At 46.6% G+C, this 13,058-nt stretch overlaps 1 protein-coding gene across 1 annotated transcript in view; it reads right to left on the bottom strand.

Moving 5' to 3' along the window:
- The window catches only part of Slc6a2 (solute carrier family 6 member 2), a 40,830-nt gene that overhangs the window by 11,283 nt on the left and 16,489 nt on the right, over positions 1 to 13,058 (bottom strand). Inside the window, exons 4-5 of the mRNA XM_052728018.1 lie at positions 7,766 to 7,904; positions 871 to 1,005 (exon numbers count right to left, since the gene is read on the bottom strand). Coding sequence (XP_052583978.1) covers positions 871 to 1,005; positions 7,766 to 7,904 — 274 coding nt within the window. The remainder of the gene's footprint in view (positions 1 to 870; positions 1,006 to 7,765; positions 7,905 to 13,058) is intronic.

Raw genomic sequence — 13,058 nt, forward strand, 5'->3', positions numbered from 1 at the left:
TACAATAACAGGCTTGAATTTCCCTAGCATCTCCTGGCCTTGGGTGCCAGAGTAATCACGTCCCAGGGGGAGCCCAGTGGATCCATTTAACATCCAGATTTTCAAGAAAATTAATAAACTAAAATTTCTAGGCTAGAATGTTATCAGGGCAAGACCAAAGGGTTCTGGCCATCTCAGGAGTTATGAAGATGGCATCTTCAGAAGATAATGTGTCTTCCAGCTGCAGACACAGGTAACCAATGGGGGCCTGTGGAGACAATGGAGTTTGCTTTCCAATCCCCTCTCCCTGGTGACAAAAGCATATGCCTGGTGGACTAAAGATGTGAGCCCTTCTCCAATCTCTGTGTCATGGTTTAGCCCTAGTCAGTCTCACTTCTCCAGCATCCATGCTTGCCCATACATATGTATATGTAAATATATATAATAAATACATCCAGTACACCTAAACTAAGGCATTTGAATGTGATGATGCCTGCCACACCTCTACTTGTATTATTCTGGATTTCCCCAACCTTCCATTACAATGGGGAAAGGCGGATCCACTCACTGACACTACACTAAGGACTCAGTTTCTAGTTATCTAGGTGAAAGAGGGTAGCTGAACAGGTGCAGACCATATGGAAGCCTGCTGTGCTTCATAAGTTTCAAGGTGACCCATGACCTGTGGTCTATCATCTTTCTAAGCATCACACAAGGAAGAGGTTGCTTCTTGGTCCTTGCTCTATCGCATAGTGGTAGGCTGGACACTCAACCAAGAAAGAAGCACATTAAAATGTACCCTTCTTAATCCTGTTACCAAACCCATCACCACCTGCCCCTAAGAAGCCTCCCACCACCTGGCCCAATGCTCGGTGGCCACTGGGCACTCACCGTGGCCTCTTTGAGGCGGTAGAAGTCAATGTGCAGGTAGGCGTTGATGCCATTGGAGGCACCAGGCAGCGTGACACCATGGACCAGGAGCACAAACAGCACAAAGTAAGGCAGGGTGGCTGTGATCCACACGACCTGAGCAGTAGACAAACTGGATGTGAGAGTCTCGCTCCACCTGTGACCCGGGGAGGTACTAGGTCAAGGATACCGGGTCTTTTCCCAGAAAGCCCAACATGCCCTCCCCCAGCATCCTTCTCCTGGTGTTTGAGGTACCATCTTCATCTCAGGGCCAGGTCCTTGGTCAGACTCCAAGGACAAGGAACAGATGCAGGGCTCCCTGAAGAAGCTCAGAACTGATTGAGTCAGTCACTTAGAGACAGAAATGGCGGTCACCAGGGGCGAAACTGGCTTCTCCGAGCCCTGAGACCTCTTTGTCAACAAAGCTGCCTTTCCCAGCCCCTTTAGGCTACTTCCTATGGAACTGAGCACACCACCCAATCCCTGTCGGGCTTGCCTCCGTCACACCACAGGCACTGGCTGTTGCCCTCAGCGTAGAGGCGGTCTATTAAAACGTCCAGTCTCTCTCCCTCTCTTCTCTCCCCATTTTCCTTCCCCTCCTTTGCCATCTCCTTTAACACTTTCTCCTCTTGTGTATGTGTGCTTGCGTTTCCTTCAGCATTGAGGATAGAACCCAGAGCCTTCCACACATCAAGCAAGTGCTCTCCCACTGAGATGCATCTTTTATTTTATGAGACATCAGCCCACTTGTGGCCCAGGATCCCTCAAACTCACAATCCTCCTGTCTCAGTCTCCCAAGTGCTGGGATTACAGATACGTGCAAAACACTTAACTTCTCTCTTTGTCTTTATCCACATTTAAGTGCCTTCTCTCAAGTCTGTGGTGCGTGGGAATGGACAGAAAACAGAAAAAGTTCTCCACCTCAGTAGGAGCAGATCGAGACCAAGACAAATTATCTTTGCAGAAACACAAAAGGGAAGAGATTACCTTTAGAATCAAAGCAGATAGCCACGCCCAGCCCAGCTTGCAGGGACAGAGAAAGAAAGACGGGACTAGGAGGGTTGGTATCGTCTCTGATCCTCCATGCTCTTGGCTATACACTATATACACTACATTTAACCAATATATACAAGAATGTGGAAGAGAGTTCCCAGTCTTGGGATTTCTGGTTCAAATGGCCTAAGGCGCAGCCTCAACTCCAATATTTTTTCCCAACAGAGGTCAATGGGCAGCCAAGGTTAAATGCCTTCACTCTTGATGCAGCTGTGGGCTGTAGCATTTTTCTTTGGGGAGAAGTTGGGCCCCAAACAGAACACTGAGCTGGGGCCAAGGAAAGCACCACTGAAACATGAGTGGACACGTAGCTGAAGGAACAGGTGGGTTCCCCCTACAGCACTCTGCCCCCAAAGAGTCCATACTCAACCGTAGAGGGAACATGGAAGACATGACTTAGGGTAAAGTTCTTTGCCAGCCTGGAAAGATATGGGCTCAAAACAAAGATTGATATATTAGTGACAAATTCACACATTTTCCATATCTGTGTTTTGAAACTGGAGTTTACCTCCCTTATTTCCTTATTCCTGGTCTATATGGGTCCTTTGAAATGTCTGTTAGGTGAATGAGTGAACATTCATAGATGAAAGGTTGTTAGAAGACGGGATGGATGGTTGGATATAGACTTGGGTTTTTGGTTAAATCAATGGATGGGTAGTTAAGTGGGCAGATGGTTGAGCGGAGGGATGGATGGATGCAAGAGCAGGTGCATTACAAACCAGAGCCTCAGTGAATGAGAGTTGGTCAAAGAAAGGATGAAAATATGGGCAAAAGAATGGGTGAGGAAACAGAGTAGGCCCATCAGTGGGGGGCACATCTGGTTCAGAGGAAACCAGAAAGGCTCCCCTGTTTAACGGCATCCAGTAAGCCACTCCGCAGTTCTGTGCGTGTCTTTGAGAACACCAACTTCTGTGTCCTTTGAGGGGCTGTGGGTACAGAAACATGGGGGACAAACTTGATAACAAATGGGGAGAAAAATATGCCCTTGACAGTGAAGCTGTTGCGTCTGGATGGCCTCACATTGGTCTCAGATGACTCAATCTCTCCAACCGGGACAAACGGATCTCATCCCTTGGCAATTGGAACAAAGAAGAGCCGTCATCCATCCTTATTCTAATAGCTACAGTCTCCTACAACTCATGTCAACAGCTGTGGCCCAGCTGCACTGTCCTACCCAGCAGGCTGGGTGTGACCACACTCCTCCCATGGAAACAGCACCCAGTGTTCCGACTCCAAGGAATCTCCCAAGGAGTCTGGAGGTGGTCCTACACTGGCCATGACTGGGGCTCCAACACAGATTTAATTTGCCCAAAGAATGCACCAGGGTATAATGGAGACCACAGTGAGGGTGCCAGGCATCAAGGAAGAACAGCTTTTTTCCCCCATGATCATACATTCAAAATTAAAGCTTTTGGTGGCAAATGTGTTTTCAGCCATCTAGAACCTTTTGTCAAAAGCTGGTGGACAGCTCCCTCACATCCATGTGTGCCCCTGTGCACATAGCAAAGGAAAAGCCCTCTGAGCTCTGTCATCTCCATCCCAGGCCTCATCTTAAATGTGAGATAAAGGACAAAATGAACAACTAATTCCTTTTTCTCTATTCTGTCACTTTAAACAGTTTTGGGTTGGGGTTTTTGTTGTTTTAGTTGTTACTGTTTTTTTAGTTTTGTTTTGCTTGTTTGTTTTTGTTTTGAGACAGAGTTTCACTAGGTTAACCCTGGCTAACCTGCTCTAATAGATCAGGCTGACCTCAAACTCTGTTTCCTGAGTTCTGGGATTAAGGGCATGTTCCACCTTGTCCATGCTTAAACATAAATTCTTGTCCACTTGGCTGTGTCTATGAATAATTTCTGAAGTTCCACAGTAACAAACTCAAACCAATGGCTGATCATAAAAATGAAGAGGACTGTGGCTCATAAAGGAAGAGCCCCAGACGGCAGAGCTTCCTCCCAGTGGTGTGGGTATTTATAGTCTCAGTGTCAGAGCACAACACCAACTAGAACTTCTCCAACTGTGGGTCTAAGAGGACCCTGAGGGGTACCCCAGTAAAGTTCAGATTTTTGTCCCTTCCTGGAGAGATTCTAATTTGGTGTGGGTGGGTAAGACCTCCCATTTCTAATGAGCTTCTGAGTGACATCAATGGTAGTAGCCCAGGGAACTCACCCTGACCAAGACCATTCTTGGCCCGATGCCTGGGTGCATAGCTAGGCTTGCATACTTTCAATAATGGAACATGCCTTTGTGGCGCACGCCTTTAATCCTAGCACTCAGGAGGCAGAGGCGGGTGGATCTTTGTGAGTTCAAGGCCAGCCTGGTCTACAGAGTGAGATCCAGGAAAGGCGCAAAGCTACACAGAGAAACCCTGTCTCGAAAAAACACAAACAAAAAACAATAATGAAACAGCAGCGTCTCCCTGGACACACACCTCTGGGAGGAAGCTCCCTACAGTTCAGGGCCAGCTAGCCTAGCCTACTTGTCAAGTGCCAGGCCAATGAGAAACCCTCTCTTAAACAAACAAGCAAACAAATAAACAACAACAACAGTGTACAGGAATGAAAATCCATAGTCTTCCCTCTGGGCTTCACATGTACACGCACACACCCAAATACACATGTGTCATCCACACATACAAAACATACACATGTGCATACAAATGAGAATTAAAATAAATAATAAAGTAAATATCCACACTGTATCTCTGTGAAACTTCATTAACTTTTCCAGACTTAAGGTTTGTGGTCTTTGAACTGAGTTCCAGGGCCATTTTCACTAACAATAAAGATAATCTTTCGTACAGAAGAATGTGTAGGGCATGGCATAACACTAACATTGCTTAAGAAAACAGCATGCTATACATAGTTTAGTGTAAGCATGGACCATATGCAAATGACCCTGTTGTGTGTAACTCAGTTCATAACTTAGTCAAGTTGTGAAGTAAGACAGGACCAGCTTGTACTGACACAGAAGTAGGAAGACAGAATTATGACTTGACTATAAATGCAAATGCAAGCAAAAAGCTTTTTATCTACTAAATATTCTAAAACTCAGCTAATCTCTGAATTTGTCTGGCTTTCTGTCTCTTCTCAATTCCACCACCTCTTGCTGGAATTCCGGACATGGCCTATATGTTCCCACCTTCCAAACAGCCCCAAGGCCAGCAGTGCAGTAGGTAACAAATGGCCGGTCCTGGACAGCTCTGCCACCTCCTCTCATGTCGCTGGAAGAGGGGCCTCTGACATTCCTCAAACTCAGTGCAGTGTGTAGAGGATTGGGTGGGAACTCAGATGATGGGGAGGTGAGTGAACACTGCTTCTGACCACCTTCTATTCTGAGGTGTTCACCGGGCCAACACAGCTGTCACGGAGTGTGTGGTCGGGGGGTGTCCCCCTCCCCTGGTTCAGACTACATTCCGCCTTCCCAAGAGCCAAGCAGTCAGTATCTTTCCAAGTCATCTTCACTTGCACATGTTTCACTCATGCGTCATCACAGGTCCCCTCTGTGACTCTGGAGGCAGATTAAGAAAAGCTTGTGTTCTGTCTTGGAAAGAAATAAGCAATACTCTTGGATTCCTCTTCGGCCAGTTTATAAAAACAATTAAAGGCAGCACCGGAATGTGCCAAGTGAAGCCAATTCTAGAAATGTCCTCCCGTGTGGCCCACCTGGGACCTCTGTGTGCTCAGACCTCAGAATTCTAGGGGACTTATACAAATGGGGGCCCTGGCTTCAGCTGACCCTGCAGAGCCACTCACATCCCTCTTCCTGTTTCCACACGGAGAGCGCTTTCCTGGGGAAACACTCCTCACCTTAGAAAGCACATTTGGCAAGAGGATCTGGGCATGCTCAGCCATTCCTTCTCCTGCTGATCTCTAGGTAACACAAGTGTCCCTCTCGGTAGCTTATGGTCTGCTCATGACTGAGGAACAAGCTTGGGTTGCCATATTAGGATACTGATGGCCCCACATCCATCTTCTGCAGCTCTCTGGATGGGCTGTGAGGCCTGCTCCTGGCACCAAGAGCACACAGAGAACCCTAAGCAGGGCTTGTCTAGGGCTTCCACACCTTAGCAGCTTTGCTCACGGTTTCTTCCAGTGAGAAACTTTTCCTCCTCCTCACTTCTACCCATGCCTGTCCTAACAGGTATAACACAAACATCACCTCCATGGCCTTTGTAGACCTTCTCAGCTGAAAACGCATCCATTGTCCAAATGCAGCATCTCAGGCTTTTTGACCATGACCCACGGTAGGAAATATTGTCTATCTCATCAAAGTACAGGTAAACATACACGTGGTTACATCTGTCTGTCTAGATGTAACTACCTGATAAGTAGGCTTAATAACAGTTTCATGATGTACAGTTTATAGTTCTATTAAGGTATAACTGAAAAAAGAGATAAATCTGAACTACCTAATATGAAATTATTCTAAGGTAAAATTAAGTTTAAAATAAAAACTACATAATAAGAACAAGTATAGTTTGTGGCCACTGGTATTTATTTGAAGGAGGCTGCACATAGATAAATACTGGACAACTCTGCTGACCCCAACACAAACAGATGAAAACAACTGAGGAAATAATCTGTCCTCTCTTTGTGTACTGCTAGTCCTAGCCTCTAGGATAGCACATAGTAGGTGCCCATAAAAGCTTAATAAGTTGAGCTAAGCACTTCATAAAGTCTCCTAAACTTACCCACCCATCCTTCAACCCATTACTAAGCATTTACTGGAGACCTGCTATGTGCCGAGCATCAGGACGATAGTGATCCTGGACTGGTTTTGACACTGGGACAAAGAGCAAGCATGATGTAAGCAGAGACTGGAAGAACTACTGCATGTGTGAGTGTGCTCTGGGAAGTCAGCTGTCATGATATGAGATATCCAGGAAACACAGAAACGCTACGTGGAAACAATCCTAAGCCCTCAGATGGACAACTCCAACTCAGCTCCCAGTCAGTCCCGACCACTTAGGATGCCCCAGTCAAGGCTCCAGACATGGCCCAGGCAATATTACACAGAGAAGAAGAACTATCTACCTGAGCCCAGTCCATTCCCAGAACTATGAGACATGATAAAATATTTACCATTTTAACACACTATATTTTGGTGTGGCTTGTTCCAAAGCAATTATCTAAGTAAAACATTAGACAGAACACTTCCTAACTCTGTTGCCTTTAATTACAGTAGAATTCTAGGCAACATAGAGTCCCAGTAGGGTTGTTATCCCCATGTTATTCCCCAAGCTGAGAATCAACTGGAGCCTCCGTAAGTATTCACCATCCCTGAGAGCTGATCACAGGAGGCAACATCATCCAAGTTCAGAATGCCACCTTCACTCTCTAGCTAACCTTATGTTCTCCTGAGTATCTAGACAGTTGGGGGTGCCCAACATTGTATTAGAACAAAAGCATGCATCTAATTATCTTTCAAAACATCTTTCTCCAAAAAATGGACTTATTTATAGTAATGCAAATTGTCAATTTCCTGAGTACAATGCAATGCTTACATGCAGTTTCAGATGAGAATTAAAGGTCAAAAATCTTTAGCCTTGGTCTCAGACTTTAGGCAATGCCCCAAGCTATTATGGAAGCTTTCAAGGGAAAGTATGAGTAGGCCCGATCTACTTGCACCCCTTGACGCTGCTGTTGGGCAGAGTCAGGTTTTGGGTAACAGATTTGTCCACATGGTGGTAGAGCTGAGGGGTTGCCCTGAACCTGGGGTCCTAGACCCACCGATTTGCACCAACCACATGGTCGTAGCTAGGAGAACACAAAACAAGATGTGCATTTCCAAAGCCAATATCCAAGCTGGAGAGGCACAGAGACATCACCTTTCCCGACGTCTTCACGCCCTTCCAGAGGCTGAAGTACAGGACGATGATGACGACCATCAGACAGAGCAGCAGCTGCCACTGAGGCAGGCCGATGTCATGGATCCCACTGCTCTCATGCAGATGAAGAACACCGCGCCTGCGAGCAGGAAAGAGGACAGCATCAGGGAGGATGACCAAGTGCCTAGGGAATGTGACAGGACCCGCCACTCAGCTACGGCCCGCACCCAGGATGGCCTGCTGGAGTGCCACCTACTAGCCCTGAGAGCATGATGACAGGACAGGGAAGGCCCCTGTTCTCCAGAGTTCACTTTCTAAACTGGCAGTTCACAGTAGGAGAAAGAACAGTGTCCACACACACAACAACCCCTAAACAGTAAAATCCACCACTAGTAGAATTAGTGTTCACCCACACAAAATACCCCCCAAAACAAAAGTTCACCAATGGTAGAATGGACAGAGTGTGGCATACTAGGAAGCATCTATGCCCATGGAAATGAACCTTTCATATCTTATGGCAGACAATCAAATGAGCATTTTCTGTCTGATTTCATGCATATGAAGTTCTGTGAAACTTGGAAAATTAATCTAGATGGTTAGGAGTCAATCTGGACTGGAAGTGAGGGTTGCCGCCTAGGGAGGGACCCATGGGCATTCCTAGGGACCTGTTTCCTGAGCTGGGTGCTGGTCACATGGCTGTGTTCAGTTTGTGACAGTCACTGAGCTGTCCCTTTTTGATATGCATTTCTTTGTGCTATGTTGTCCTTCCATAAAATGCATTTTTAAGCAATGAAAACAGACAGAATAAGCATTCTGAAAGCCTGAGACCCTCACATACCATGTACAGTGAGGGAATGAAAATCATGACAGTAAGCAAATGACAGCTTGTTAATTAGAACCCAAAGTCAATAAGACAAATAGATAACATAGTAGCTCAGGTCCCAGGAACTGGGTGTCCCACAGGGTACAGAGGCTCACAGACAACTCCACACCCTAGGAAGTCAGCAAGGAGAACAGAGAGTACCTTAGTGGGACCTTTGACCACACCTATGTCATGCATTCCTCTGGAAAGGTCGGCTCCAGGCTGGCCTATCTGGACCACAGACACCTGGGAGGCCCCTGCCATGCAGTCCCTGCCTTCATGGGGGTTATATCCAACATCGGCAGTGGCATTAAGTGTAAAATCACAATAAAGAGTCACAAATGTGAGTAGTCAGGGAGCTACAGGGGGCCCCCAGAATGGTCTCCACCTACCTGTCTCTGAGTGCCACACTCAAAGGCCACAGCTGGCCGGCAATGCTGCCTCCAATGTCTTTTCCTCCAGAGGGATTCACCAATAACCCTTGCCATATATCTTTAACCCTTTCAGTTCCCATGGCTCCTGACTCATCTGCCAGAAGAGCATCTACTTGGGACACCAAGGCTGACTGCATAGTTATCTCTCAGTATCCCTGGGGGATTGGTTCCACAACCTTCCACAGATACCGAAATCTGTAGATGCTCAAGCCCCTTAGATAAAACGGCATTGTACTGGGTATTTCATACACAGCTTCTTTTGTGCATTCTGTATCATCTCTAGATTACTTTAACTACCTAGTATCAGCACACGTGCTGTTCTGTAGCACTGCAGAGATAATGGAAAGACACAGACATTCGTCTGCTCCTGTTCAGAATCGACACATTTTTCACAGTGTTGATAGCGAGGTTCACCACACAAAGGTCTTCCAGGAGAGAGAGGTAGATAAATCACTCCTGGGTTTCCAGGGCTCAGCCCAGGTCTGGCAGCTACGTGTTGTATTCAAAACAGACAAATGTTCTCAACTCTTCTAGTTAAACCCAGCAGTCCATCTTCTGTTTTAGAAATGAGGACCCTCCACTCGAGGAAGAGCTACGGAAGGAAGAAAGGTGAGTCTCCGACATGCTGGTTCTTCTCGTAAGTCCTCCTCCTCCTTGTGGGAAAGCCCAGCTCTCCAGGTCCTTCATACTGCCCAAGGCAACCTCCCATCTCCCCACATAGGGATTTCACTTCCGTGTGTCATTCTGCAAATGTCTGTGTTCAGCTTCAGAGAGAGGCTGGTTATATAACACTGAAGTGTTACATGCAAGCAGCAGGTTCCTACGCTATCCTTCCTTAGAATAAAACACTCATTCAAAAGGACCCACTGGTGGCAAAATCTTCATACATCTTTGATGGGAAGACAGTTAACTGTCTAAAATATATCTATATAAATATTTATATTTGTTATCTAATATTTATGAATACATATGTGTATCTGCCTTCTCAGCACCCTCTTCCTCTTTGTCCCCCAAACCCTTTATATCACCCTCCTTTCCTCTTTTTCTCCCCCTGCCCCCGTTTTCTTTCTCTTCTTCCACCTTCACCTAAAGAGAATTGTGGTGGTACTGTGTTCCCCAAAATATTGTGTACCTTAATAAACTTATCTGGGGTCAGAGAACAGAAAAGTCACAAGATACTTAGGCTAGAAAATGTTAGCACACGCCTTTAATCCTAGCATTCCAGAGACAGAAATCCCTCTGGATCTCTGTGAGTTCAAGGCCGCATTGGAAACAGCCAGGTGTGGTGACTCACGCCTTTAATCCCAGAAAGCAGCCTTTAATCCCAGGGAGTGGTGGTAGAAAGCAGAAAGGTTTATAAGGTGTGAGGACCAGAAACTAGAAGCATTTGCCTGGTTAAGCATTTGCCTGGTTAAGCATTTGGCTGGTTAAGCATTTGGTTGGTTAAGCTTTCAGGCTTTGGAGCAACACAGTTCAGCTGAGATTCATTCTGGATGAGGACTCAGAGGCTTCCAGTCTGAGGAAACAGGACCAGCTGAGGAACTGGCAAGGTGAGATAGCTGTGGCTTATTCTGTCTCTCTAACCATCCAGCATTTCACCCCAACAACTGGACCCGGGTTTGATTTTATTAATAAGACTCTCTAAGATTCATGCTACAAGAATTATGAAATAAAGGCTTTAATTTGAATATAATTCAGAACCTGCCAGGGGCACCAGTTGTGAACGCAGCCCCGTCTCTGAGCATTTTTCCCTTCAGGAACAGGATTCTCAACTCACACATTAGTATTAATCGTCTAATGTCAAAATAAATCTTTTTCTTCCTTGTTGCTGTTGGATGTTCTGTTTCACTATGTAGCCCAGGCTGGCCTGGAACCCATGGCAATCTTCCTGCTTCAGTCTCCCATGAGCCACCAGAACAGACAAAATCAATCTTTTAAAAGATGTTTTATAGCATAAAGAGATCTGCTGCTGTCTATTCACTCTTAACCAATTAAGTCAGAGCCTCTGGGGAGTTGGTACTTGGGCAGTAATGTCTTTGATTGACAGCCAAAGATTGAACCTACTACAACAGAGGCCTACCCAAATGACAGGCTTCTGCTAGACCAATTTGAGCCTTCCAGAAACTGTCTACTTTAGTGGTATAATACAATTGGCTTTCTGTACTTGAGGAAGAGAAGGCTCAGGGAGGCTTCTGAGAAGTGGGCTTGTAACTCTTGTGGAAGCCTGGGTGCTTGGAGGAGCGCACAGGTAAGGGTAATGGGAAGTTGAACCAACTTGACTAGACCAGCTCAAAAAATCAGGCTCAGTGCTGCTGAGAGTGTATACTCCCAGTCTGGAGATCCATGAGCTTTCCTCTGAGGAGTTAACACTTGTGAGTGGCCTGTAAAAGTGTGAAGACCACTGCTAATGCTATCTGCTTCATTCATTCATTCAGTAATTCATTCATCCCTATCGGATGTCTAGTATTTGCATGAACAAGAAAGGAAGTAGAAGAACGTGGCACAGAAGCTTTCCAGGCTCCCACAGTGGGCCCTGTCCCTGGATCCTGTTTAACCTGATTCCATGCCTAGCCCCAAGCCCTCTGTAGCTCTGCTTTGATCCAGGCTATGTGTTAGAGGCTGGTGACTCTAGCCTGCATGAAGCCCCCAGGATAGGGCCCATGCAAAGAGGCTCATGCTAACATCTTTAGCAAAGGGCCCTCATGAGGATTGTGGGCCATACCTTGAGCCCAGGAAATGCTTCACAAATGGCAGCTGTGGCTATCAATGCATCTGGGGCTAGGCTTCAGGGAGCAGTAGCAGGTGTCTGCAGAGGAAGCTGAAGAGCATTCACAAGGCTCCACAAGGAGTGTGAGCAGGCCAGGCTCTTCTGACAAGGCTGCTAGCAGCCAGGAGAGCACAGGATGAGCTGGGCGCAGAGGTGGAAGGCATCATTTGTGAATGATGAATGAAGTTGTGTGAGTGATCAAGACCTACAGAGACCCGCATCCCCTAATAGCCAGTCTCTGAAGCCCCAGGTCACCCGATTTGGCTTCATACTGCTCACCATGTCTCAAATCCTCCTAAACAGTCCCTATGTCTGGCCCTTGCTAGTCCTGGCTCTGGTTCTCACTAGCCTGTCCCATATCAGACCCCTTATCCTCTCCCTCCAAGACTATTGAAAAGGTCACTGGATCCCTCAATCCTGGTCTCTCTGCCTCACACTAGCTCTCTTAAATCCACTCTCTACTACTGGGAGATGACACCTGTGCACATCGGTCTAACCCTGTCACTTTTTTGTCTCCAAATCCTCAGAGGCCCCCTATCACCTAAAACAGAGCTTCTCACTACTTCCTGTGTCTGGATCTAACACATTGTACATGGAGGGAAACAGCTGGTGCTGGTATCCACTGAGTAGAGGCCAAGGTCACTGCCAAACATACAGGACCATGGCTACCCCACCCCGCTCCCCAGAAAGAATCATCCTACCCCAAATTACGCATGTCAAGTTGTGAAGTCTAGCTCTAGGAGGTATATAAGCCCGCCAGCATCAGGCAGCCTTCAGAGCTCACCACTGCCAAGTTCATGCCTCCCTCGCCACACCTGCCTTTTGCTCCCGGCAACAGCAAGACACTTGTCTATACTCCTCAGACGCTCCCCGGACCCCAGGCAAGGGTCTTGGAAACTTCTGTTCCCGCATCCTAGAATACATTTCCCAACCCGATTTGTCAGCCTGGCCAACCTTTGACTCCTGCTGTTCTCAAACCGGAAGTGGTTCCCTGACTTAGAGCCTTTATTTCCAGAGAGAGACATGATGGAAGGTGGGAAGGGAAAGAGAAGAGATGGGAAGAGAAGAAAGGAGAAACGGAGGCAGTGAGGATAGAGTGGAATGAATGGCTGAATGTGACCAAAAATAGAATGAATAGTCTAGCCTCACTTGATACTTAATTCTGCTTCATGTCGTAGTTTTATGAGTCCAATGTGCCAATTGTCATTTGGCTAATTTGACTGTTAAAAA

This window comes from Peromyscus californicus, unplaced genomic scaffold (assembly GCF_007827085.1).
Source record: "Peromyscus californicus insignis strain IS unplaced genomic scaffold, ASM782708v3 Scaffold_8__1_contigs__length_139910024, whole genome shotgun sequence".
NCBI classification, from domain to species: domain Eukaryota; kingdom Metazoa; phylum Chordata; class Mammalia; order Rodentia; family Cricetidae; genus Peromyscus; species Peromyscus californicus.